At 43.8% G+C, this 21,590-nt stretch overlaps 1 protein-coding gene across 11 annotated transcripts in view; it reads right to left on the bottom strand.

Moving 5' to 3' along the window:
* The window catches only part of TANC2 (tetratricopeptide repeat, ankyrin repeat and coiled-coil containing 2), a 357,151-nt gene that overhangs the window by 9,438 nt on the left and 326,123 nt on the right, over window positions 1-21,590 (bottom strand). For 7 of the 11 annotated variants that reach the window (XM_079905965.1, XM_079905957.1, XM_079905960.1 and 4 more), the window contains 9 exons: window positions 20,848-21,033; window positions 18,696-18,789; window positions 12,224-12,357; window positions 10,386-10,509; window positions 6,276-6,451; window positions 5,848-5,980; window positions 5,261-5,290; window positions 4,348-4,439; window positions 2,311-2,457 (listed from right to left, as the gene is read on the bottom strand). In XM_079905965.1, coding sequence (XP_079762091.1) covers window positions 2,311-2,457; window positions 4,348-4,439; window positions 5,261-5,290; window positions 5,848-5,980; window positions 6,276-6,451; window positions 10,386-10,509; window positions 12,224-12,357; window positions 18,696-18,789; window positions 20,848-21,033 — 1,116 coding nt within the window. The remainder of the gene's footprint in view (window positions 1-2,310; window positions 2,458-4,347; window positions 4,440-5,260; window positions 5,291-5,847; window positions 5,981-6,275; window positions 6,452-10,385; window positions 10,510-12,223; window positions 12,358-18,695; window positions 18,790-20,847; window positions 21,034-21,590) is intronic. The other 4 variants (XM_079905961.1, XM_079905962.1, XM_079905959.1 and 1 more) reach the window with 1 other exon arrangement.

Genomic DNA, 21,590 nt, shown 5'->3' with positions numbered 1-21,590 from the left:
ACGGAACACCTGGGATTCTTGACATGCCTGGCATGGCTCTAGCCACAAAGTTCCTTCTGCCTTTTGCCCTGTGTGGCCCTGCAATGGCTCACAGGAATTCATCTGCCCAAAAGTATGAAAATATTTTTAATTTGTCCTCTTTCTGCCTTTGCAACATAGTTCTTTCTGGTCCAGAAGCCAAATGTCAACCCACTGAAGCTCTTGAAGTTGGAAACCCAAACTCTCGCTGCACATGCGTATATGAGGCAAACACACACGTCGACGCCTCGTGTGTGCCCTCATCCTACCCCCCACCTTCCTGCCGCACCCACTATTCCTTGGCTTTAAAGGGATGAGAAGTAAGTCTAGGAAGATGGGATTTGTGTAAAAAAGAAATGACTGGCTATGGAGACGGGATGGAGGAGGGACGTCAGACAGGCTTGCGTTCGATTCTCTGCTCCGCTTTGTAAGCCCTCGGGGTGTGTTGTGTGTTTTCTTATCCATACGGACCTCCCAGGTAGGATTAAGAGCAATAAAGCATTTGAAAGCTCCATACACAGTCCCTGGCACACAGGAGATGCTCAATGAACGGTAGTTTCCATTCTGTTTCATAGAGGCTTCTCTGGCCTGCTCCTTCTCTTAACTTGTTCCTTACTTAGGAAACATTTAAAATTTAAATAATAATAATAAGACAAGAGAGAAGACTGGCTGTCACTGGGGCCTGTGCTGTCACCTCATCTCTTAATCACTGAGGCTGCCTGGAGGAACACGGTCCCATCTGTCCTCATTCTGAGAAGCCCTGGGAACAGGAACCAGGGAAACGAAGCCATAGTCTTCAAGACACCCTTACATACTAAACTAAAGGGGAAGGTTTTCTCCTCTTTTACTATCAAAGCCATAGTACAGCACAGTAGCCTCTGGTTACACTTGTGAATCCTAAGGCAGAACAAAGGTCCTGGGGTGGAGGTAAAGTTGAAAAAAAAAAAATTAATGGGCAACTTTCGACATAGGACGACAGACTTCAGGTGGTCCTGGGAGGTGATTAACTGTTTCTGATCCAACGTGGAGCTACAGAGGAAGTGTTCTATTTCATAGCATCAGCTTCCAGCTCTACTGTTTCAACCTTTCCCCTTCATTTTTTCTTTTGGGACAATTGTTATTTCTGGGAAGATTACAGAGTATTTTTAAGAAGCAGACTATTTGTGAGGCAAAAAGGCAGCCAGCAGGTTGGCAGCAGCTTCGGAGCTTTGTCTAACTCTTACTAACTGGAGGAGACCCTTGCTGCTGTTTCTTCTGCTTCACGTAAGAACCTCACCACCTTTCCCGGAGAACCTCTCCCACATCCCCGCTCTCCGCGGCACCTGGGAAAACGCTGCCTCTTAGGGCATCACGGTGCCCTCTGAGATACCCAAGTCTATTTATCAGGGTGCTCTTTTCATTGCCATCTAAAGATGGATGATATAAAGGTCACTTTTCCAGAACCGACAGCAGATCTGTTGCTACTGAGGCTGAAAGCTCACTTCTGTACGCCTGAGTTCTCTATCCCTTTATTCAAACATTCCTGTTTGGCCTGGATTATTTTTATCTCCTGAGGAACCATGAGACCTCAGGCTAGTGGACGTCAGAGATGCCTGACATGATCCTGGCTATTCCCAGGATCTGAGAGAGGGTTCTTGGCCCAGGAGTGTCTGCAGGTCAAGGGAGCAGTGCCTGAGGCCATCAGAGGCTGTATCTGCAAGGCAGGCAAGAAGGACCAAGGACTATTTAGGGGATAATAAAGGACCAGGAGGAGTTCTAAGACTCCCTCTGTGACAAGAAGGGACACGTCATGTTAGAATAAAAGGACGAAGAAAGAAGTGAAAAGTTGAAGATTAGCCTTAGAAATTAAACCTTGAAGTTCATGGTCCTGGGCCCTCTTTCCAGCCCTTCCTTAAATGACGAGGGGGTCTACCAGTAAAGAAGGGAATGACTAAAATTTGTATCTAATTGCATCTGGAATTCCAGTGACCACTGCTCTCACATTTTCCCAAAGACCAGAAAACTGACCTGGGGGCAGGGCAGGATGATGATGGCACTCCAATCACTTTCAGCAGGAATTAGGAAAATTCAGAAAGCTACAAAGTGCCCACAGGATTAACTTTTTTATCGTTTGAGGTACGGATTGTACTTAGACTTGATTTCTTTCAAATTGCAAATGTCAGTGCTCTGTGAAGGACAACCAAGTTCCAAATGGGGCAGACAAGGATTTCAGGGGCCTGGTAAAAGCCAGTGCATGACACGGACCGTCAACTTCCAGTACTGCAGAAAGGAGCCGGGATGAGAGGGACTTACGTTCATTTTCCTGCGACATCGAGAGAGGTTGAGGAGGAGAGACACTTTTAGTTCCCGGAAGGTTTTCAAGTCCTCACCAAACCCTTCTCTAGGGAATTTCTTCAGAGCGTACTGGTAGCGCTGGGCAGCTTCCTTTACTTTCCCTTTCTAGTGGGAGCACAAGAGAGCAAAACACAGTTGGTCTGCTGAGCAGCTGAGGAGGTTTGCCCCCACTCCCTTCCTCTCTCCGCAGTTACTACTAAGGGTTAGGCCCTCCCAACACCAGCCCTGACGGTGAGAGCAGCAGGGTCCAGTCTTTTCTACTGGAAGCTCACCTGGCAGGTGAGGGGTGATGAAGGGGATTCCCAAGATACAAGCCAGAGAAACAAAGTCTTGGCGTATGAAAGGCCTGGGACCCCAGCTTCCCAACTGGACTCCCAAGGAACTGACCTTGTTCATTTCAAAGGAGGTTTTTCCCCGACCTGATCTCCCTATAGGACACATAGCATTCCCCAGTCCCAATCACTCCAAGGTTATTACTACTTCTTTACATCTGTTTTATCTGGAAATTCTTTTTGTTCCACCTTGCCAGTCCTCTACAAGAGGCCATTCTCCTCCTCACAAAGGATGTGGGAGCTAAAGCAGTCTAGCTGTTGCTCCCCTAATCTCATGGCATAAAAGAATATCAATGAGTCTTGCCCTATTTTTCGAAAAGGCATGGGGTAGGGTGGTGGTAGACAAGTGAAATTTAGAATTTGTGATTCCATCTGTGTCAGAGGGATTTTCCAAGATGAGGTAAATCTGTGACCCACCTAGGGAACTGGTCACAGGGGCCTTGAACTTTTCTTACATTTTGCATCTGAAAATCTATAAGCTGAGCCCAGAATGATGCAGGAGGCATCTCACACTGTTAGCTGCCCTTTATCCACTCCATTCTGTCTGTATAGTTGCAACTCCAACCAGGGATCCTGATCTTTTATTTTCTCTTTAGACCCTTTCACTGAGGATAGACTTGGGAGTCTTCCAAGGCAGAATTCTGGGTAGGAGCAGGAGTAGCTCTGCCTGTTTAGGAGGTAGGACTCCTTGTCTTAGGGTGCCACAAGTTATGTCATGAACAGGGCTGAGATTCTTGACAGCAGTGCCACTCTCGAGTCCATAAACATGACACCCTGAGAGGCCCTTCTTTGAAGTCATGTAAAATCATGGCTGGGTCAGAACTCAAGTTTCCTAGAAGCCCAGGAGTCCTAGATTACAATAACTCTCACTCAAAGGGTCTTTGGGAAATACAACGGTACTCCCAGGAGCTCTGTATACTCCTTACACAAGGCGGAAGTAACGTGCATCACAATCATTTCCTCATCTTTGGGCCTGGGCATGTCTCAGTGACACCCGCTGCCAAAAGTTGGGCCGGATTTGTATTTACTTTAGGAAAAGAAGATTCAGCTAATCTTAACACAATGAGATAACTCTGACATGGGAAGTTCTTAAGGGACTTCCTGCAGCCCATGGGAGTTTGTGTGTGTTAGGGATATGCAGCCTTCAGCTTGAACTGTGAGTACAAGAAGACTTCATACCTTTTTTGTTGTCATTTCAAGTAAATCTTGTAATTGCTATTTGTCTTGGTTTCCTTTCCTTCCTCAGGGATGCTGATAAGCCATTATTACTACAGAGTTTTAAATCTACATATATATTAAATATAAAAGCTAAGATTGATGCCTCTTTCCCACAGACTGGAAATATCTGCACTATATAACGTTTCTTTTACTTGTCCCATGGTTTCCAGGCTCCAATGAACAGATTCCATGTAGAATCTACGCATCTGCCTATTAGTGACCAGGTAAGACCAGGTCTTTAGGTCCATCAGCTGCAGGCATGTGCAGGCTACTCTTGCTCTCTTGTTGAGAAAGCAAAAACCTGGGGTCCTCAGCTTACGAGCCCACCACCGAGGGATGGCACTGCCTCTAGAACCAAGGGTGAGACCTGCCGAGACTTCGGGAGGTTCTACAAGGAGAGAACAGTCAGGGCTGTCTGGAGGACACGGTTCCTTCCTCCGCTCACCTTATAAAACATGTCTCCCTCTTCCATCAGCTTGCTCAGCAGGATGATCATGATGTCTGGTTTGGAGGTGGCCATCGCCCATGTGGCTGGACCTGTAGTGTACAGGATGCATGATGGGTAAAAAACTCATACAATGTAAGGGTGGCAGGAAGCTAGGTGAAAAAAACACCCTTGGGGAATTTCTGCTGAGAGAACAACTTGCTCCACAACAATGGCCTCATCTTTTAGAACTGGGAGTGTCTTAGTAACTCCCACTGCCAAGAAGCTGCGTTGGATTTGTATTCACCTTAAAATAAGAATGTTTGAACTGTCTGAGTTTGCACCACTGGAGGGCAGCAAAGCCTGCGTGTTGTATTTGGGCAGGCGATGGCTTATTTTGGAGTTATTTTAAATAAGGAAATTGGGAGAAAGGGTTTACATTAAATGTCACCATAAGATTTTAAAAATCTAAAAAGGGTAATTTATTTCAGAATCTGGGACTCAAGAGCCCCAGCTGTTTAGTCTCAATTTTTAAATACGTTCTTTGCAGAAGGGAAACCATGAAAGACTCTAAAGGTTCCCCTAATCTGTAAGTACTGAATAGGACTCCTGGGATTCATGCTGAACCAGGAGCACGGTTCCAATGTGAAACAAGCCAACATGACCGAGGACCACTTTACCCACAAAGAGAAAGAAAAGGTTAACTCGATTAGTTTACGGATGCCTGAATTATTTACCAACTAGGCTTTTCAGGGTTAGTTATCAAAAGTTCAAGTTATTCTCTACAACAGTCATTAAAAAAAATCTTCTTTTAAGGTGAAGTAAATTAAAAGATTAGAGGTGTAGGGAACTCATGCAGGCTAAATCAAAGAGGAGAAGGCAAAGCTGATCAAGCCATCAGACCACGCCTGATGCTGACAGCGGTGAAATATACCTCGTGGGCGACTCGGTAACGTCTGACAACCTTCAAAGAAAGGAGAAAACAAAAAGTTGTAGGAGAGGAAAAAAAAATGGATGAAGGTGAAAAAAAAAAAAAAAAAAGAAGGAAAAAGCAGCGGTGAGAGGCAGGCAGCAAAAAAGCCAGCATATCAGCCAACCCTTGTCTACAGGCCTGAGGGACGGGGAGTGGATGGGACGGCAGCCGCAGGGACTCGAGAGTCCAAAGCACACACAGAGCAAGGGAAAGCGAAGGCTGTGGCGGTGCAGGGATCCAGGATGCTCACAGGGCGGGGCTGCTACCGAGGTGTCAGCGCTGAGATGTGCTTAAGGTCGGAGCAGCCTCCTGGCTAAGGCTACTCGGGGCACCGCAGATAACCGTGTGATTTTGGACACAGGGTAGCGTAGACCATGGCTCAGATGGTGCTTTCTCTGGGCCAAGAGCCTTCTGTTCACTTGGACAATAACTGGGCCAGGGCAGAGGGGAAACTACATACACGCACACCACACACCCAGGGCAGCCAGACCGCCGGACCAGTCTGGCCCCTGGGCACAGATGGCCAGCACCTTCTTCCTTTTTCCTACCTATCTTGGCTCCTTTCTTCAGAAGAGTGACAACAACAGAAGTGTTCCGGCACCCCACTGCCCTGTCCAAAGGGCGCATTCCGCTGTAGTCAACGTGCTCAATCATGGCCCCGTGATCCACCAGGAACTGGACCTAGGACACGGACGAAGCAGCGCAGTTAACGCAGGTGTGACGGCTCACACTGCTCCACTCAGGGCTCCGGCTGCTGCCTGCGCTTTATTCAGCTACTGGTTTGAGCCAGGCTGGACAGTCATGGTATTCCAGGCCAGACCTACGCTCCCGGTCTTTAATGGTGTTTTCAATGTTCCGCCCTGGAGCAAGTACAGATCTGAGAACTTTATATCAGGAATCATCAACCCCAGATAACACTGTGGACAGAGAACCTTCCCTATTCTTACCACCCTGAGGCTTGGTTAAAGGCACTCACCACCTCAGCATCACCATAGAAAGCCGCCAGATCCAGTGGGGTGCGGCCATTCTTGTCAGCATGGTCTGTGGCGGCTCCATTATCCACCAGAGAACGTACTACTGAGAGGTGACCCTTCAAACAAGCCCAGCTGAGGGCTGTCAATCCTTCTTTGTCCATTAGTGCAATGGAGGCACCTACAAGAGCAGGCATAATACAGGGCTGAGGAAACATGAAAAACATGAGAATTCACAGCAGGAGGGAAAGCCGGTATTTAAGGTGTACACTCGGCCAAAGCACAGCTATGTTTCTGGGATGTGAGTTGTCTTTGGATAAAACTGTTAACAAAATTGCTCCACAAGCTGTCAGTACAAGAGTCCAGTTCTTTGACAGGGCAGCCTGTCCTGGGTTATGCATAATCTCTCCCCAAGCTTACTGTTTATCCTTAAGTTTCATTACTCCTCTGTGAGAATCCTCAACTTTGCCCAAAATGGATGTGCTCACCGCCTCTAGAATCTCCCACAAGTACTCCTGTATCCACACTTGCGGTCATGCTGCCCCATGTGTGGATACCTTTTATCTCCCCATGACTTACCTCACTTCTACCTGTTCTCTAGGAACCATCTCAAACCTCCCTGTCGGGGCTTCCCTGGTGGCACAGTGGTTGAGTCCGCCTCCCGACGCAGGGGACACGGGTTCGTGCCCTGGTCCGGGAGGATCCCACATGCCACGGAGCGGCTGGGCCCGTGAGCCATGGCCGCTGAGCCTGCACATCCGGAGCCTGTGCTCCGCAACGGGAGAGGCCACAACAGTGAGAGGCCCGCATACCGCAAAAAAAACCCCCCAAAAAACAAAAAAAAACCCTCCCTGTCTCCAAAAAGCTTCTCGCATTCACTGTTACCTCATCTTGAACCTGCTTGACATGTCACCTTATTCTGTTATTAATCTTTTTTTTAATGTATCCCACTTATTTGTAATAAATTCTCAGTGCATGTTTTCTGAACTTGGCAAAAATCTTCGATTTCTAATGGTATAAACTCCTTGAGAGGTTCTCATAAAATAAGGAGCTCAGAACACGTTTATCATTGATGATAGTACCAGGCCACCTTCTCCCGCCTTAGAATGGGAGGGAAACGGACTCATGGGAAGAGACTGAGCCCAGGCCAGGAAAGAAATCAGGAGTTTAATTAAACTAGTCAACCTTCAACAACCCCATCCCCACTCTTTTAGCCTATTTTATATTCTGCATCTTCTTCCCTTCAACATTTCTATTTTCACCTGTGAGGAGCAAGCACACTTGACATACTGTTTTTGTAATTAGTCTAAACTTCAATATACGTTTGGTTCTCAGCCTAGACTGTAAGCTCTTGGATGGCAAAGAGCCTGTCGTTCCCTTGCTAGTTTGGAAGAGTACCTAAGATGACTCTTTCCACACAGTTGGCATGACATGCGCACTAACTAAATTAGAGATCAACTTACTGCACACACAGTACGTTTTCCAGGCTGCGTCCTCAGCTGGACAGGATTCAGATGTCAGATCAAGCTCAGGACCTGCCACAGCCAGGCTCTGGGGCTACTCAGCAGATATGTGGCCTATCACCTCTGTATCCCTAGAGGTCAGACCACCAGACTTTGTGGCTTCCCGTAACAGGATGGAGGGTTGGAAAGTACGATACTTCTAACCCTGAGGAGAGCCATCCATGTAGTGGGTTATCTTTTCACAATGGTGTAGTTTGCAACTAAAACACTGACTCTAACATGGAATGAATCTGAATATGGGACAGAATCTAAGGAGTTTTCTCAGATGCAACATCTATAAATTTCCTGGACAGAGTCTTCAGGGGTGGAAAAAGCAGGATAAGAAGGTTCTGGATGTATGTTACAGATAAATTGATTTTACAAAGATAAGGGAAGCCGGAATTTAAGAAATTAAAAGGAGATACAGATGAAAAAAAACCAGGTATTCAATTTCCTCTGAAAATTCAATTTGAAATCTTCCTCTTCTCTCTTTTCTTCTCCGGGCAGTTAACAGAATCACAGTTGTCCCAAACATCCATTTTAGAACTTTGGAGTTACCGTCAACTCATCTGTCCTTACGACCTGCATGTAATCAACCCTTATATCCAAAATCTTTTTTGCACTTGGCCCTCCTGTTCTAACAGCTACTGCACCTGGATTCGGCATTACCTCTCATCTACTCAATGACAATGGCTTCCTAATTGATCCCCAGGTCCACTATAATCCCTTCATCAACTCTACTGTTCACACTACTGCCAAAGTGATTTTTCTTTTTTTTTTTTTAAAGCGCAACTCTGGCACTGATTTCCTTTTTAAAAATCTTGAAAGGCTCCCTACTGCCTTCAGATAAGTCCAAACTCTTTTAATCTGCTCCTTTTCAATTCCTTTCCACATACATTTCCAATTTTATTTCCCAACAGTCCTCATGTACGTCACTGGACAACTTGCATTATTTCCCCAAACCTGTTGTGTACTGTTTCTCCTCTCTGACCTTTCATTTACATTACGTCCTCTCCCTGAATATAGAACATTTTTCCCATTCAAATTTCAAAGTCTGTCCTGTTCTAACTCAAATACCTTTATCATCAGAGTACTTAGGATTCTCTGCTTTTTAAGGTAGTTCCTTATCTTTGTTTTATCCCCTCCTTGCCAGATTCTAGACCCTTTGAAGACATGGATTGTAGTGTATTTATTTTAAAAAATCACTCAGTTCCTAGCATAGTGTTTTGCGGATAACGTAGGCTAAATAAACTTGGGTAGGATTTGTTGATTGAGAGAAACTCTCTGATTTACGTGTGAAAGAATGAAACGGTAAGAAGACCGGAGACCAGACTGCCTGCAGCGTAAAGGGAACACATGTCTGGGATCTGTGTCTGATGAGCTTCCACGGGCTCACGGCAGACTGTGTGCAGTCATCTACCGCTTATCTGTGGTGAAGGGGTCCTGCCTTTTCCAGTAGACTCAGGTTGTTCTGGGACATTTACTCCTGCCACGTTTTATCCTGAGGAGCTAGGCGTATCTCCCTTGCTCCTCCAGCCCCCCTCTTAGCAGAAGGATAGAAACCATGAAAACAGGTTTGTTTGGTGGCTTGTATTGGGGAAGCAAGAACCACTCTGTACACGGGGAAAACAGTTCTCTGATTCTGACCCAGTTTTGTGAGTCTAAGGTTGTGGAAACAAATCTTTGCAGGAGAGAGCTAAAGATCCAGTAAGTCTCTGACTGAGTTGTAGTTTGAAATCTTAGAAGAAGAAACCTTGTCTTCTTCCTAAATCAACTACCCTTCAGCTGCTCCAGCCTGGGCACGATTTGCAGGGGCTTGTTTTTCTTGAAGTGTGTGCACCTGTGGGTATTAATTATCGATGAGAAGATCCCGTTTACTCATAGGGGAGGCTTGCTGGAATGGAGTAAAAGCTGGTCACAGTCACACCACCTCCTGCTTGATGCAAATGCTCGAGCTCCACTAGATGGTACTGCAGAGTCACCAGTGACTGGAGCTTTTCTACTACAGAGGTTCGTTCCCCTGTCACTCACTACTATTCTGTATAGATGACTGAGGTCGGAGCCATTGAAGGGAATGCTTTGGATAGTATGACCACAAACTCCTTTAACTTATTTCCCATTCACCAGGAATATATGAATGTTGGTAAATGTCAAAAGGAATTTATTACAATAGGAGGGTAATAATACCCTGATTCCTCAAATAGGGTCCCATGGTCAACAATCATTTCAACTTCCATTTGCCTCCTTAGGATACAAGAAAAATATTAGTTGTGCAGGCTTACAAAACAATTGATCAAGTCAAAATACGATCCCTGGAAGATAAACATTTATTGAGTGTACGTTAAAAAAAATCAAAGTTGGGAGATTAAAGAGCTTAGATTATGTAAATTTGATTAGGATACCAAAAACCCCTCAAGCCATAAAGAAATAGAGAATGTCAGAATTAGAAGGGTCCCACTGTATATGAGAAGAGAGGAGACGGACTTTCATTTTCTCACCAACTGGCTTAAGAATATCCGTTCTCAACTCCTCTTGGAATCCATCCCTGGAAATCATGAGTTCCTGGGGTTGTTATGGGCACTGGTCATCAAGCTCTGGCACTGCAGGACTGACCTTGAGCAAGGAGAAAGTCCACAGTTCCCAGGTGGCCTTCGGAGGCTGCCATCATCAGGGGAGTGCGGCCCTGCTTGTCCGCCATGTTGACATCAGCTCCGTGGGTGAGTAAAAGATCAACAATCTGCAGGTGCAGAGAAGCAGGGCCCAATCAGCCAGGAAGCGCTGCTGAGCAGACACACGCACGCCCTCCCCCACACCGTGAGAACTCCCCGCTAGTCACCCCTAAAGAAACTTTCCACTGCAAGAACCCCCTGCGTGGTCTAGTACCATGGGATTCGATCTCTGACTGTCTCAGGGACAGCCAAATGAGAAGAACTCAACTCTAAATGTCCGACTCAGCCACTCAGTAAAAAAGAATTCAAGATGACAAAGGCCAAGATGTAGACTAAACAACCCCATGGTGGAAGCGCCAACACCTATGTCAGTGCCATTTTACTGGCCTCCAGGGGTTGCAAACCTGCCTGCAGTGAATATTTACAACTGAACAGAATACAGTAACTACAGAATACAGCCTCCGATAACTCTTCAGCACTGTTTGGCTCCTAGGACTTCTTTCCTACTTAAACATTTTCAAAGATTATAACCAATAGACTTTTTTTTTCCATCCTAAATATATAAATTAGCGTTTATCCAGAATCCAAACATCTGGAAAGATCACATAACTAGAATTTACAAATACCACATTTTCTTTTTGCAAGTCTGAGGCACACCTGCTGTAAGTGGTTAGCAGGGATCTGCTGAGGTTTGAACCTTCCAGAGACCCTGGGGATGTTGTGAAGTGTGAGAAGGAGGTCGCTGCACCACCAGGCCAAAAGTAGCTAGTCCTTCTATGTGATACAGATCATCAGGTATGACCTGTATTATATAGAATGTATGAATGTTAATTTTCGGATGTATTTTCAATTAACCAGAACATTAATAACAGAGGCCCAAGTCTTCAAACCCAGTGACTGCTGGATAACCCAAATTTTGTGATTTTTTTGCTTTCTGCTTGAGAAGTTCCCACCCAGGAATGTAAACTGATACAGCCACTATGGAGAACACTATGGAGGTTCCTTAAAAAACTAAAAATAGAACTACCATATGACCCAGCAATCCCAGTACTGGGCATATACCCTGAGAAAACCATAATTCAAAAAGAGTCATGTACCAAAATGTTCATTGCAGCTCTATTTACAATAGCCAGGACATGGAAGCAACCTAAGTGTCCATCAACAGATGAATGGATAAAGATGATGTGGCATATATATACAATGGAATATTACTCAGCCATAAAAAGGAACAAAATTGAGTTATTTGTAGTGAGGTAGATGGACCTAGAGTCTGTCATACAGAGTGAAGTAAGTCAGAAAGAGAAAAACAAATACTGTATGCTAACACATATATATGGAATCTAAGGAAAAAAAAAAGAAGGTCATGAAGAACCTAGGGGTAAGATGGGAATAAAGACACAGACCTACTAGAGCATGGACTTGAGGATATGGGGAGGGGGAAGGGTAAGCTGTGACAAAGTGAGAGAGTGGCATGGACATGTATACACTACCAAACGTAAAATAGATAGCTAGTGGGAAGCAGGTGCACAGCACAGGGAGATCAGCTAGGTCGTTTGTGACCACCTAGAGGGGTGGGATAGGGAGGGTGGGAGGGAGGGAGATGCAAGAGGGAGGAGATATGGGGATATATGTATATGTATAACTGATTCACTTTGTTATAAAGCAGAAACTAACACACCATTGTAAAGCAATTATACTCCAATAAAGATGTTAAAAAAAAAAGAAAAGTTCCCACCCAGAACTCACCCCTGCCTGGGGCACTGGAAGTAGCTACGTGCTTACCTGCCAGTGGCCTTGGCGAACGGTGCTGAATAAGGGCACTGCCCCTCGGCGGTTTGGCTGGGCCACTGCTGCCCCCTGTTCCAGGAGTAGACGACACACCTCCAGTTTGCCCCTTCCGGCTGCAGCTGTCAGGGCTAAGGGCAGAGAGCACAGAATGAGCACAGGGGGTCTTGCCTTCTCCAGCCCTCGAGGGTAAGCAGGGCAGCACACCTGTGTTTGATGAATGTAATTGCTACTTTACCTCCAAGAATGATGATTCTGGCTACTTCTGCCATGAAGGAAATTTTCAAAGAAAAATAAAAGGGCTTACATATACGGAGACAGTTATAATAATTTTATTGAAATAATCACTTTTGACCAAACTTACTTGGTTTCATGTTTCCTACCCAGACTATCTTCTCTGCTTTTAATCCCTCTCTTTTTTGGTACCTCGTCCCAGCTACAAACCTTTTACTGGTATGTGCATGGGTAAGAATGCAGAGAGAAGGGTCTTTGCAGACTATGGTCTTTTAGAGTTAGCTAGGAACCACCTCTGGCCAATTTCTACCCCTGGGCCCTTAAACTCAGAGAACCAGTCAGAAACTGCAGTCTTAATTTTGTTGATTTCTTAAATGACAGTTTCCTGGATTGCTTTTAAGGGAGTATTTACAATAAAAATATATTAAAAAATGTAAAAAAAAAAAAAAAGAAAAAAAGAAATTGCAGTCTAAGAGCCTTGGGCCAGTTTTCTTTTTTTTCATCAGTTGGGACAGAAGTTTCTAGTACATGTGTGACCATTTTCATAGGAGGGTCAAAACTGTTCAAAGTAATAGTCTTAAAGATGAGAGGAGTGTGACAAAGGCTCTTTTCTTCTGAATACAGGATAATGGAGTCACAGATAAAGCACAGCTATAGCGAGGATAAAGGACACACAGCAGGAAGAAACATAAACATTCTTCCTTCTGTGCTACTGTCCATTGTTTATGGTCTCTGATACAGAGGATACTAAGAGTGCTTATTTCATCCTTTGAGTACTGTTTCAATAGCAGTAAGAGGAATTTGTCAATATACTTTCTACTAAGTTCATATTTGAACAAATATGTATTTGTTTCTTAACCAGGGATCTCAAGTGTGTACACTCAGTGTTTTAAATGGATGAGGGTAGGGAAGATGGTAAACGCTGTTAGAAAATGGCAGGAGTTATGCTTTTAAAGAAAGAGTATGGAGACCTTTTTCCCCACACAGACTTGAAAAACAGATGTGGTAGTCAGCAGGTCCTTCCTTTGCTGTGGCCACCTACTCCAATGACAAATCAGAGGAAGATAATACACGGCAGGTGCAGATATTTCAGTTTGCAAGTGTTGGTATCTAATCAGGGAAGCAACTGAAAATCAAATCAAATGGTCACTTGTGATTTTTTTCATTTAAGTGCAAATTAAGGCATTTTGTCTTTGAGCTTGGCCAAATTTACCCACGACTGACTCATATGCAAAACTAAAACTACCTGTAATTTCCACTGAGATAAACCTTCAAAGTAATCTTTTCCTTCTTCAAGGATAGAAAGGGCTTATGAAGGAAAATGTGGCAATTTTAGAAGATCTTAAACTAGATGTATCTAGGCGTTGTCTTATGTGTATTTTTCATTTTATTTTTTGGAATTCTTAACATAGGCATTTCCATCCTGTTCTCACAGAAGGGCAGAGGCTTCATCCTATCTGAGGTGAGGGTCATTTCCAAGTTCCGAATGGATAAGTTACAAGTATTGATGGGTTTGATTGTTTACTTGACTGAGAAGTTTGTCTCTTGTTCTTTAAATCAAAGTGATGTTCCCTCTTTTCCAAGTTCACATTTCTAATAGTTCAGGAAAAAAAAAAACAACTTTAGTTCTTGGGTCAGAACACAAGAGTAGCTTAAGCATTTGACTGGCAATCATCACATTGTATACATTAAACTTACACAATGTTGGATGTCAGTTATATCTCAGTCAAGCTGGGGAAAAAGAAAGAACTTGACTGGGTTAGACACTTGTTAGGAACCGTAAGAATCACCTCGTTGGTACATAAAACAAAGGGTTTGGAAAATTTCTAGCTCTCCCAAGTTTAAAGTAGCTACCAGGGGGCAGGGACGCAGCAAGCCTCCCTTTCAATGTCTTGTGTATGGCGTGGTGTGTGTGTGTGTGTGTGTGTGTGTGTGTGTGCAGATACATTCTTTTTCACGCAAGAATTTATAGCACTCTGGAGAAAATACAGACAGTATTTCAGAATCAAGCCTCTCGTCAATGATGCTAGTTCACAGAACACAGATAAAAATTCACAAGCAGTGCCCATCCTGAAAGCTGAACTTATATACTGTCTGCTCTAACCTGGAGTCATGTTGCTGGGGGCTGGCCCATCTCAACCCACCGGACAACATGTTTATATGAGAGGGAATGTTCCATTTGGCCTTTTTCTTTGTTGTATCATCTCTGTTACTTAGGTTATGACGTAATTTGGCAGGAATCTCCAGCTGATATCTGGACACGGTCATTAACACAGCTGGCCAACTTCATCTCAGAACAACACAACTATGGAAAATTGGGTCTGTACTTTTCAAAATCCAAGAGCAAGGAGTTGCTTTGGCTGGATTTTATATAGTTCTTATCAAAAACCGTTAAAACTTTTTGAAAGTGAGACGAATAAGGCAAAGCCAGTTCTGTAAAACAACAACCTGATTCTTAGAGCAAATGTTAACAGTTTGGAGCCAAATCTCTCTTCCTAAGAGACCAGTAACAGAATTCGTTCCCTAGCGTGTCAGCATCTGATGAGATTATTTGAAATAAATGGTCCTTTTTCAAAGGGAAACAGCTAAGGAGTTTGAAGAAACAGATAGGATACAGCTCAGAGTTGATGGAATAGCCAAAGTCGGCTTCGATGGGATGCTGATGCTGAATAGAATGCAGAGAAGCAAATAGTTCTTTTATCTCTTCTCAACCTTGACAGTGTACAGCACAGACAGGTCATGGAAGACCGATGGGATGGAGGTGGGTGGGGAAGACTTATACTGATCACTGCTATCCAAAACAACATTCATTAGTTACACATTTATAGAGCTATTTTGTCAGATACTGTCAGCTCTCAAGGAACTCAGGGTTGAATAAGGATAACAGACAAACAAATACATTACTATACAGTGTGATAAGCACAACAGAGATAAGTCCACGGGGGTTGTCTGGAGGTGGCACAGAGGAAGAAGTGTCTGAGAAGGTCTCCAGGAAGAGATGACAATCTAAACAAGATGCTGAAAGAGAAATAGGAGACTTATAGGCAACGACGACAGGGAGGCATTCTAGGCACAGGGAGAGCACGTATAAAGGCACTGAGGTGGGGAACGGCACGTTTACTCCTACTGGAGAAGACAGGCAACAGATGATGCTAGAGATCACGACACGTCTTTTTATGCTACCTTTTTTTTTTTTTGGCCGCATCACACAGCATGTGGGATCTTAGTTCCCCGACCAGGGATCGAACCTGTGCCCCCTGCATTGGGAGCGTGGAGTCGTAACTACTGCACCACCAGGGAAGTCCCTTTTTATGCTACATTAATGTTACAGGTGGTCAATGAAGGGTGGTAAGCAGGAAAGTGACATGGACAGATTGTGGCTTAGAGAGATCACTTTGGCTGAAGTCTGGGAGATAAATCACAAAAGGGTGAGGCCAGAGACAAGAAGATCAGCTAGGAAGTAGTTGCAATAATCTAGACAAAAGATGATGAAGGCATGAATTAATGGTATCTTGTTTATGTTCTGAATTTTCGCTACTTTTGGGCCATGGATGGCTCAGGCTCTCCAGAGTTGCCAGAAGCTTTTAATGCTGGTTCTGTTCTACAGCTGTAAGACAAAGGAGAGGAGGGATTGGTGAATCTTGTCATCTTAATTGCCTTTCTTCTGTGTTGGAATACAGATTTCTGTGTTCCATGAGAAATCTGTGAAAACCCTGCAGGATGGGAGGGGGTCAGCCAGACGGTGAAAGCTCGATGTAGGAAGGTGCTCTTTGGAAGGACAAAAAGGCCATAAAAGGAGGACGAAGACAACCAGGATATTCCAGTGACCTGCTTTTAGAAAATCTGATATGTAAAAATTACATCTCCATAAATATTTCACTATATGCTAAGATGCATTTCATTGATTCTAAGATGTACTTTCTTCCCTCCGCATTTTTAACATCTCAAAGTCAGGCTGCATCTTATAATCGATGTGATAATAAAGAACTGTGTCAGTTTTATAGGCAGAGGGTTTTTCTTTCTGGTTTTTTTTGGAATGGCACATAAGATAATGGTTCTATCGTTTCTTATAGTTACTGGTGTTTTGGATTTAATACAGTAAATGATACAAATTGTTGGAAACATCATTACCATCGTATTTTCCCTAAGTAAAAATTGGGTTGTTTAGGCCAGGGTTGCAGATACGAGACCCTAACCAGCTGGCTGCAGGTCACAGACCTTCATTCTCTATGCAAGGGAAACCTGTATAAGATGCTGCCATTGGAGGAAACATCACAATTCAATGAGTCATTATAAATTTTAAATGATTATGTGCTGTAAGTTAAAAAGAAACGTGTACTTGGTAAGTCCATCACTATAGACAGAAAAGCAACTCAGAGTCTACTCTACACTAGTGGTGAGTGGTAGGGACATTTTTTAACATAGCAAAGACATGATTTCCCAGAAATTTTTCTGAAGTCAAATAACTTTTTATAGCTCTATAAATTATATTACAAATGTATTTCATTCTAACTCATATTTAAATAATGTCTTATGTTCATAGTGCTGAAATGAGTTCATATAAATATACAATTAAACACAACACAATTCTGACTACAAGCAAACTGACATGAAACTTTGATTTTCTTTTACAATCTTGAGATACGGTATGTAGGTAAGAAAACGAATGTAACGAACTTTATTGCACACTTTAAAGCAGGAAATCTTTTAAAAGTCCTGAGGCTGTAAAGTTTTATTCTAATAAGAAATTCATCTCAATAAAAGTAGTCTTCCACTTAGTTCACACCCTTCTTCAACATTTTTAAGGAATTCTTTCAAGGACAGCACTAGGACGTGTGTGACAGTCATCACTATGATGGTTGGTCTTGTAATTTCTGTCCACTGTCGCCATCGGGCCACTACTTTTTGTTGCGCTCCCCAGTCAGGGTTAGGGTTGCACGCGGGTGGCCTGGCAACAGGAGACTCTGGGAGGGACGGAGGGGCTGTGCCGGGGAGGCTGTGCTGACGGGATGTGAACCCTCATGTCTCTCCTGCAGCTCCAGGTCTCAGGACGCACACTCCACAACCGCTGGCGACCTGGCCAGCCCCTTCCCCTCGGTCTGCCCTCTGGCTTCCCTCAGGGTGGGGCCCCAGAGACAGCAGCTGTTGCCAGCTGCACATTTTCCTTTAATCTGTCATGGGCTCTTAAGCTGCAGCTGCCCGGCATCTGCTCCCTTTGGCTCTGACAGAGGGAGGGATTGTTTGAGAAGCAAATTCCTGAGCTCTGGACCATTCTACATGATGTTAAAGAAGCCATGAAACCTATGTAAGATTACTGCCATGTGTGGAGACATCACAGTTCAATAGGTAATTATACATTTTAAGTGAATTCAAGCCTCTTCTCATTTTTAATAACATTCTGACCCTAACCAAAGCATACCCCCTTCTTGTTTAGTAAAACGCTCTCCCTAAAATCGGCCATCAATGTTGGTCTACTTATCCTGGCAAACACGACACATATCTGTGGCGACTCTACAGTTTTTACTGCCCTGGTTTCATAAACACATAAAAGGTTACTAATGTTTTTCCAGATGTTCCAGTTTAGACTTGGGGGAAAGACAACAATCATTTCCTGCAAAGGCCACAAGGAAGAGGCTTCTGTTTGTGGAGTAAGTACCAAGCAATATAGAAATGGCTTTGCTGCAGATCGTGAGAGACTACGCAGGGCTGTGCCCTACAGGGGGGACCTACATTTTGCATCCTGATAGCAACTGTACTCATGACGTATCAGTTTAATCATGTCAGGACCACTCCACCACGCTAACACTTGGTTCAGTAAGCCAGAGGTGTCGATAAAAATTTAACTTCTTGGTTTATAGCTACGGGAGAAATATTTACTCCTAACTGCTATAAGGATCACAGGGAAAAAAAGTTCACAACTCTTCTCTGCTATGGTTTGGCACATTGTAAGGAAACTTCCAGTTGTTTAAAATATTTGGAAACAAGAGCGGGGGAAGGTTTGTCTGAAAGAAGACTCTGGGGCTAACGGCATGGAGCACCCAAAGGGAAAGAGGATTGAAAGGAGGAAACTTGTGACTTTTCCTTTGGCTGAATCAGTCTCCAACACAATAGCCATAAGACAGAGACGGCCACCTTTGGTCTGGCAGAGAAAAAAATCAGGGTGTGAGATGCAGAGAATATCTCCACACAGACATGACACGTTCACAGAGAAGAGAGAGATGTCCACAGGAGGTACCTGTCTCTCCCCAGAGACTGTCAAAGCTGTTGATCTGTGCTCGTTCCACCTCTTCCTCATCTTTTTCTGGAAGATCAAGTAGGTAGGAGACAATCTGAAACAAGAAGCTGTGTCAGCTCAAAGGTCAGGTGGAAAACTGTACTACTGATACTAGCCTGTGAGGTTTGGAAGATACCCGGATACCCAAGGGTCACGCTCTCTCTTGCACACAAAAGGCATCAGAACTGACTGTCCTCGCCTAAAAACCCAAAGCTGCCATGATGAGCATTTGTTCTACCAGGTACAGTTTACATGTTTCCCTTGAACACAATTAACTTACATAGCATGTGACTTTTAAAAATCACATATTTATCACATTTGAGTTAAAAAAGCAAACCCTCGTCCTCCTAATAAAAATGCTACCAAGAAATAAACAGGAAAAAAATCAATAAACAAAACCCAGAAAATAAATATGGAGAAAACGGAGGGCCTGTAGTTTTTCAGAGCGGAGCTATTATCTTCTTTTTTCCTCTTGGAATTACAAGGACTGTTTGCGGATAATAAAAGGAGAATGGCTGCTAACAACAAAGGAAAGTGACAGCTCTGTTTCCAGGAATTTCACTGTAGAGAGAGCTAAAAAACCTTCTGTAGATAATAAAAATTCCAATTTTACTTAATATTCCCTTGGTGATACGTCAGGTCAGCTGATGGGGTAGCTGTGTCACTGAAGCATCTCAAGCAGTGGCGAGCCAACGTGTACTGGCCCATGAAAGCGGACTGTTAAATTTTCGGAATTTTGCAAGCCAGTCAGTAAACAAAGATGTTTATTAAAAATTAAATAACAATTAAAGAAATTAAATTAAAAAAGGTTAAAATATCAAATGTTATAACTTCTTAATTATTTAATTACATTTTACTATTATCTATGCTCTTCAGGTTATTTATATTTACTGTATGTGTATGGTGGACATTTTATATAATGGTGTGCTCCTGTGCATCTCTTTGAAACTTTGTGTTCGGTGATGTAACATTGGCAGCTTGAAATCAGCCACGGTGGGGGTACTTATACCCTGGAAATTGGCAAACTTTGTAAATGAGGATTTGATTTACTGCTAAAGCTAAAAGGGGTTCCAGTTTAATGAATATCATTTGTATGAGGATGAGAAGTAATTTAACAGTAGATCGCACATCAGATTTAGTGACAAAATTATTGGGAAAAGAGCAAATAGGGGTGCAACTTCATTTATCAAATCATGGTTGAGTTGTAACCACAGGTTGGGTACGGATATACGTTTATCAAAAATCAACAAAAGCATTCAGTTAAGAGTATTACACAATTCATTAGCAAAAATACCATTTGCACAGTGATTAACAGTTTACATCTCATATCAACCTTGCAAAAAAGAATTTATTAGCCTCGCTTTACTGGTGGGAAACTAAGGTTCTAAGAGATTAGGTATATTGCCCAAGGTCCAGAGCTAATGAGTAGGAAAGCTGGGCCTCAAACCTGGTCCTTCTGAGATTCCAACTGTTGTGCCCTTTCCATGCCACTCTGTCTACCCATGTGAACACAGGTCAAAAAATAATCCACCTGAGCCTAGTGTCATTGTCTGTTAAGTAGGGGTGGAAAGATGGGGAGGAATCAGATTAGATAATTCCCGAGGTCCTTTCCAACATAATTCTAGGTACCCTGGAATCTCCCTACTCCTCAGATCAATGACCAAAAACCTAATTCACATTAATTAGGCTAACAAATTTTTTTTTTAATTTATTTTTGGCTGCGTTGGGTCTTTGTTGCTGTGCGCGGGCTTTCTCTAGTTGCAGCGAGTGGGCTTCTCATTGTGGTGGCTTCTCTTGTTGCGGAGCACAGGCTCCAGGAGCGTGGGCTTCAGTAGTTGCAGCATGCGGGCTCAGTAGTTGTGGCTCGCAGGCTCTAGAGCGCAGGCTCAGTAGCTGTGGCACACGGGCTTAGTTGCTCCGCGGCATGTGGAATCTTCCCGGACCAGGGCTTGAACCCGTGTCCCCTGCATTGGCAGGTGGATTCCTAACCACTGCGCCACCAGGGAAGCCCTAGGCTGGCAATTTTATAATAATGCAACCTCTTTTTCCTGGTTTCCTAGGTCCTTCAATACATAGCTTGAAAAAACCCCCCAAGCCTTATCCGCTTTCTTACCTCAGTATAACCCATGCTGGCTGCAGCGATGAGGGCCTGCTGGATGGCATGGCTCTTCTTAAACACCCCTTGCTGCTGGCCCGCCATTGTCCAGTCACACTGAATCAAAAACTTGACAACCTCCAGATGACCTCGGAGTGCAGCGTGGACCAAGGCACACTGCCCATTCTTATCCAAGTGATCCACCTACGGGAGGGGACAGAGAAACCTATGTGAAAAAGACTGTGGCTGTATTCCCAATCTAGTCACATCAGCCCACTGCACAGGTCGGGACTACTAAGATTCATCCTCTCCTATTCCTTGGACCAATCCCTGAGAAAATTTAGAAGATACTCTCCTACTCAGGCTAGATCTTTACTGAGCTACAACTCTGGTAGATGCCCCTCTGGGGAGAACCTCTTTGCATAACGTCAGGCTTTTGTTTTCACATCAAAAGAAACCAAAAAAAAAAAAAAAAAACAAAACCCAAAAACAAAACACCAAAACTTCCAGCTCCAGCTTTGTTTTCCTGAGGTACACTCTCCCTTGTCCTCAAATAGTTCTTTTTAGACCCAAATTTGAAAGACTTGTAAGCTGCGTTGGCACAAAAAACTGTCTTTGAAATCATGAAAGGGAAGAAAAAAATTTTGAAGCTCAAATTTTTTGGTCTTCCAAGGAGGCAAAACATCTCATCTCATGACTCACACATCTGACCACCATGCTTTGGCAAAGGCCACTGCTCTCTTCCCGTGGGAGGGCGGAAT

Source organism: Stenella coeruleoalba (assembly GCF_951394435.1).
Source record: "Stenella coeruleoalba genome assembly, chromosome: 19".
NCBI lineage: Eukaryota > Metazoa > Chordata > Mammalia > Artiodactyla > Delphinidae > Stenella > Stenella coeruleoalba.
This window is presented reverse-complemented; position numbering and strand designations above follow the sequence as displayed.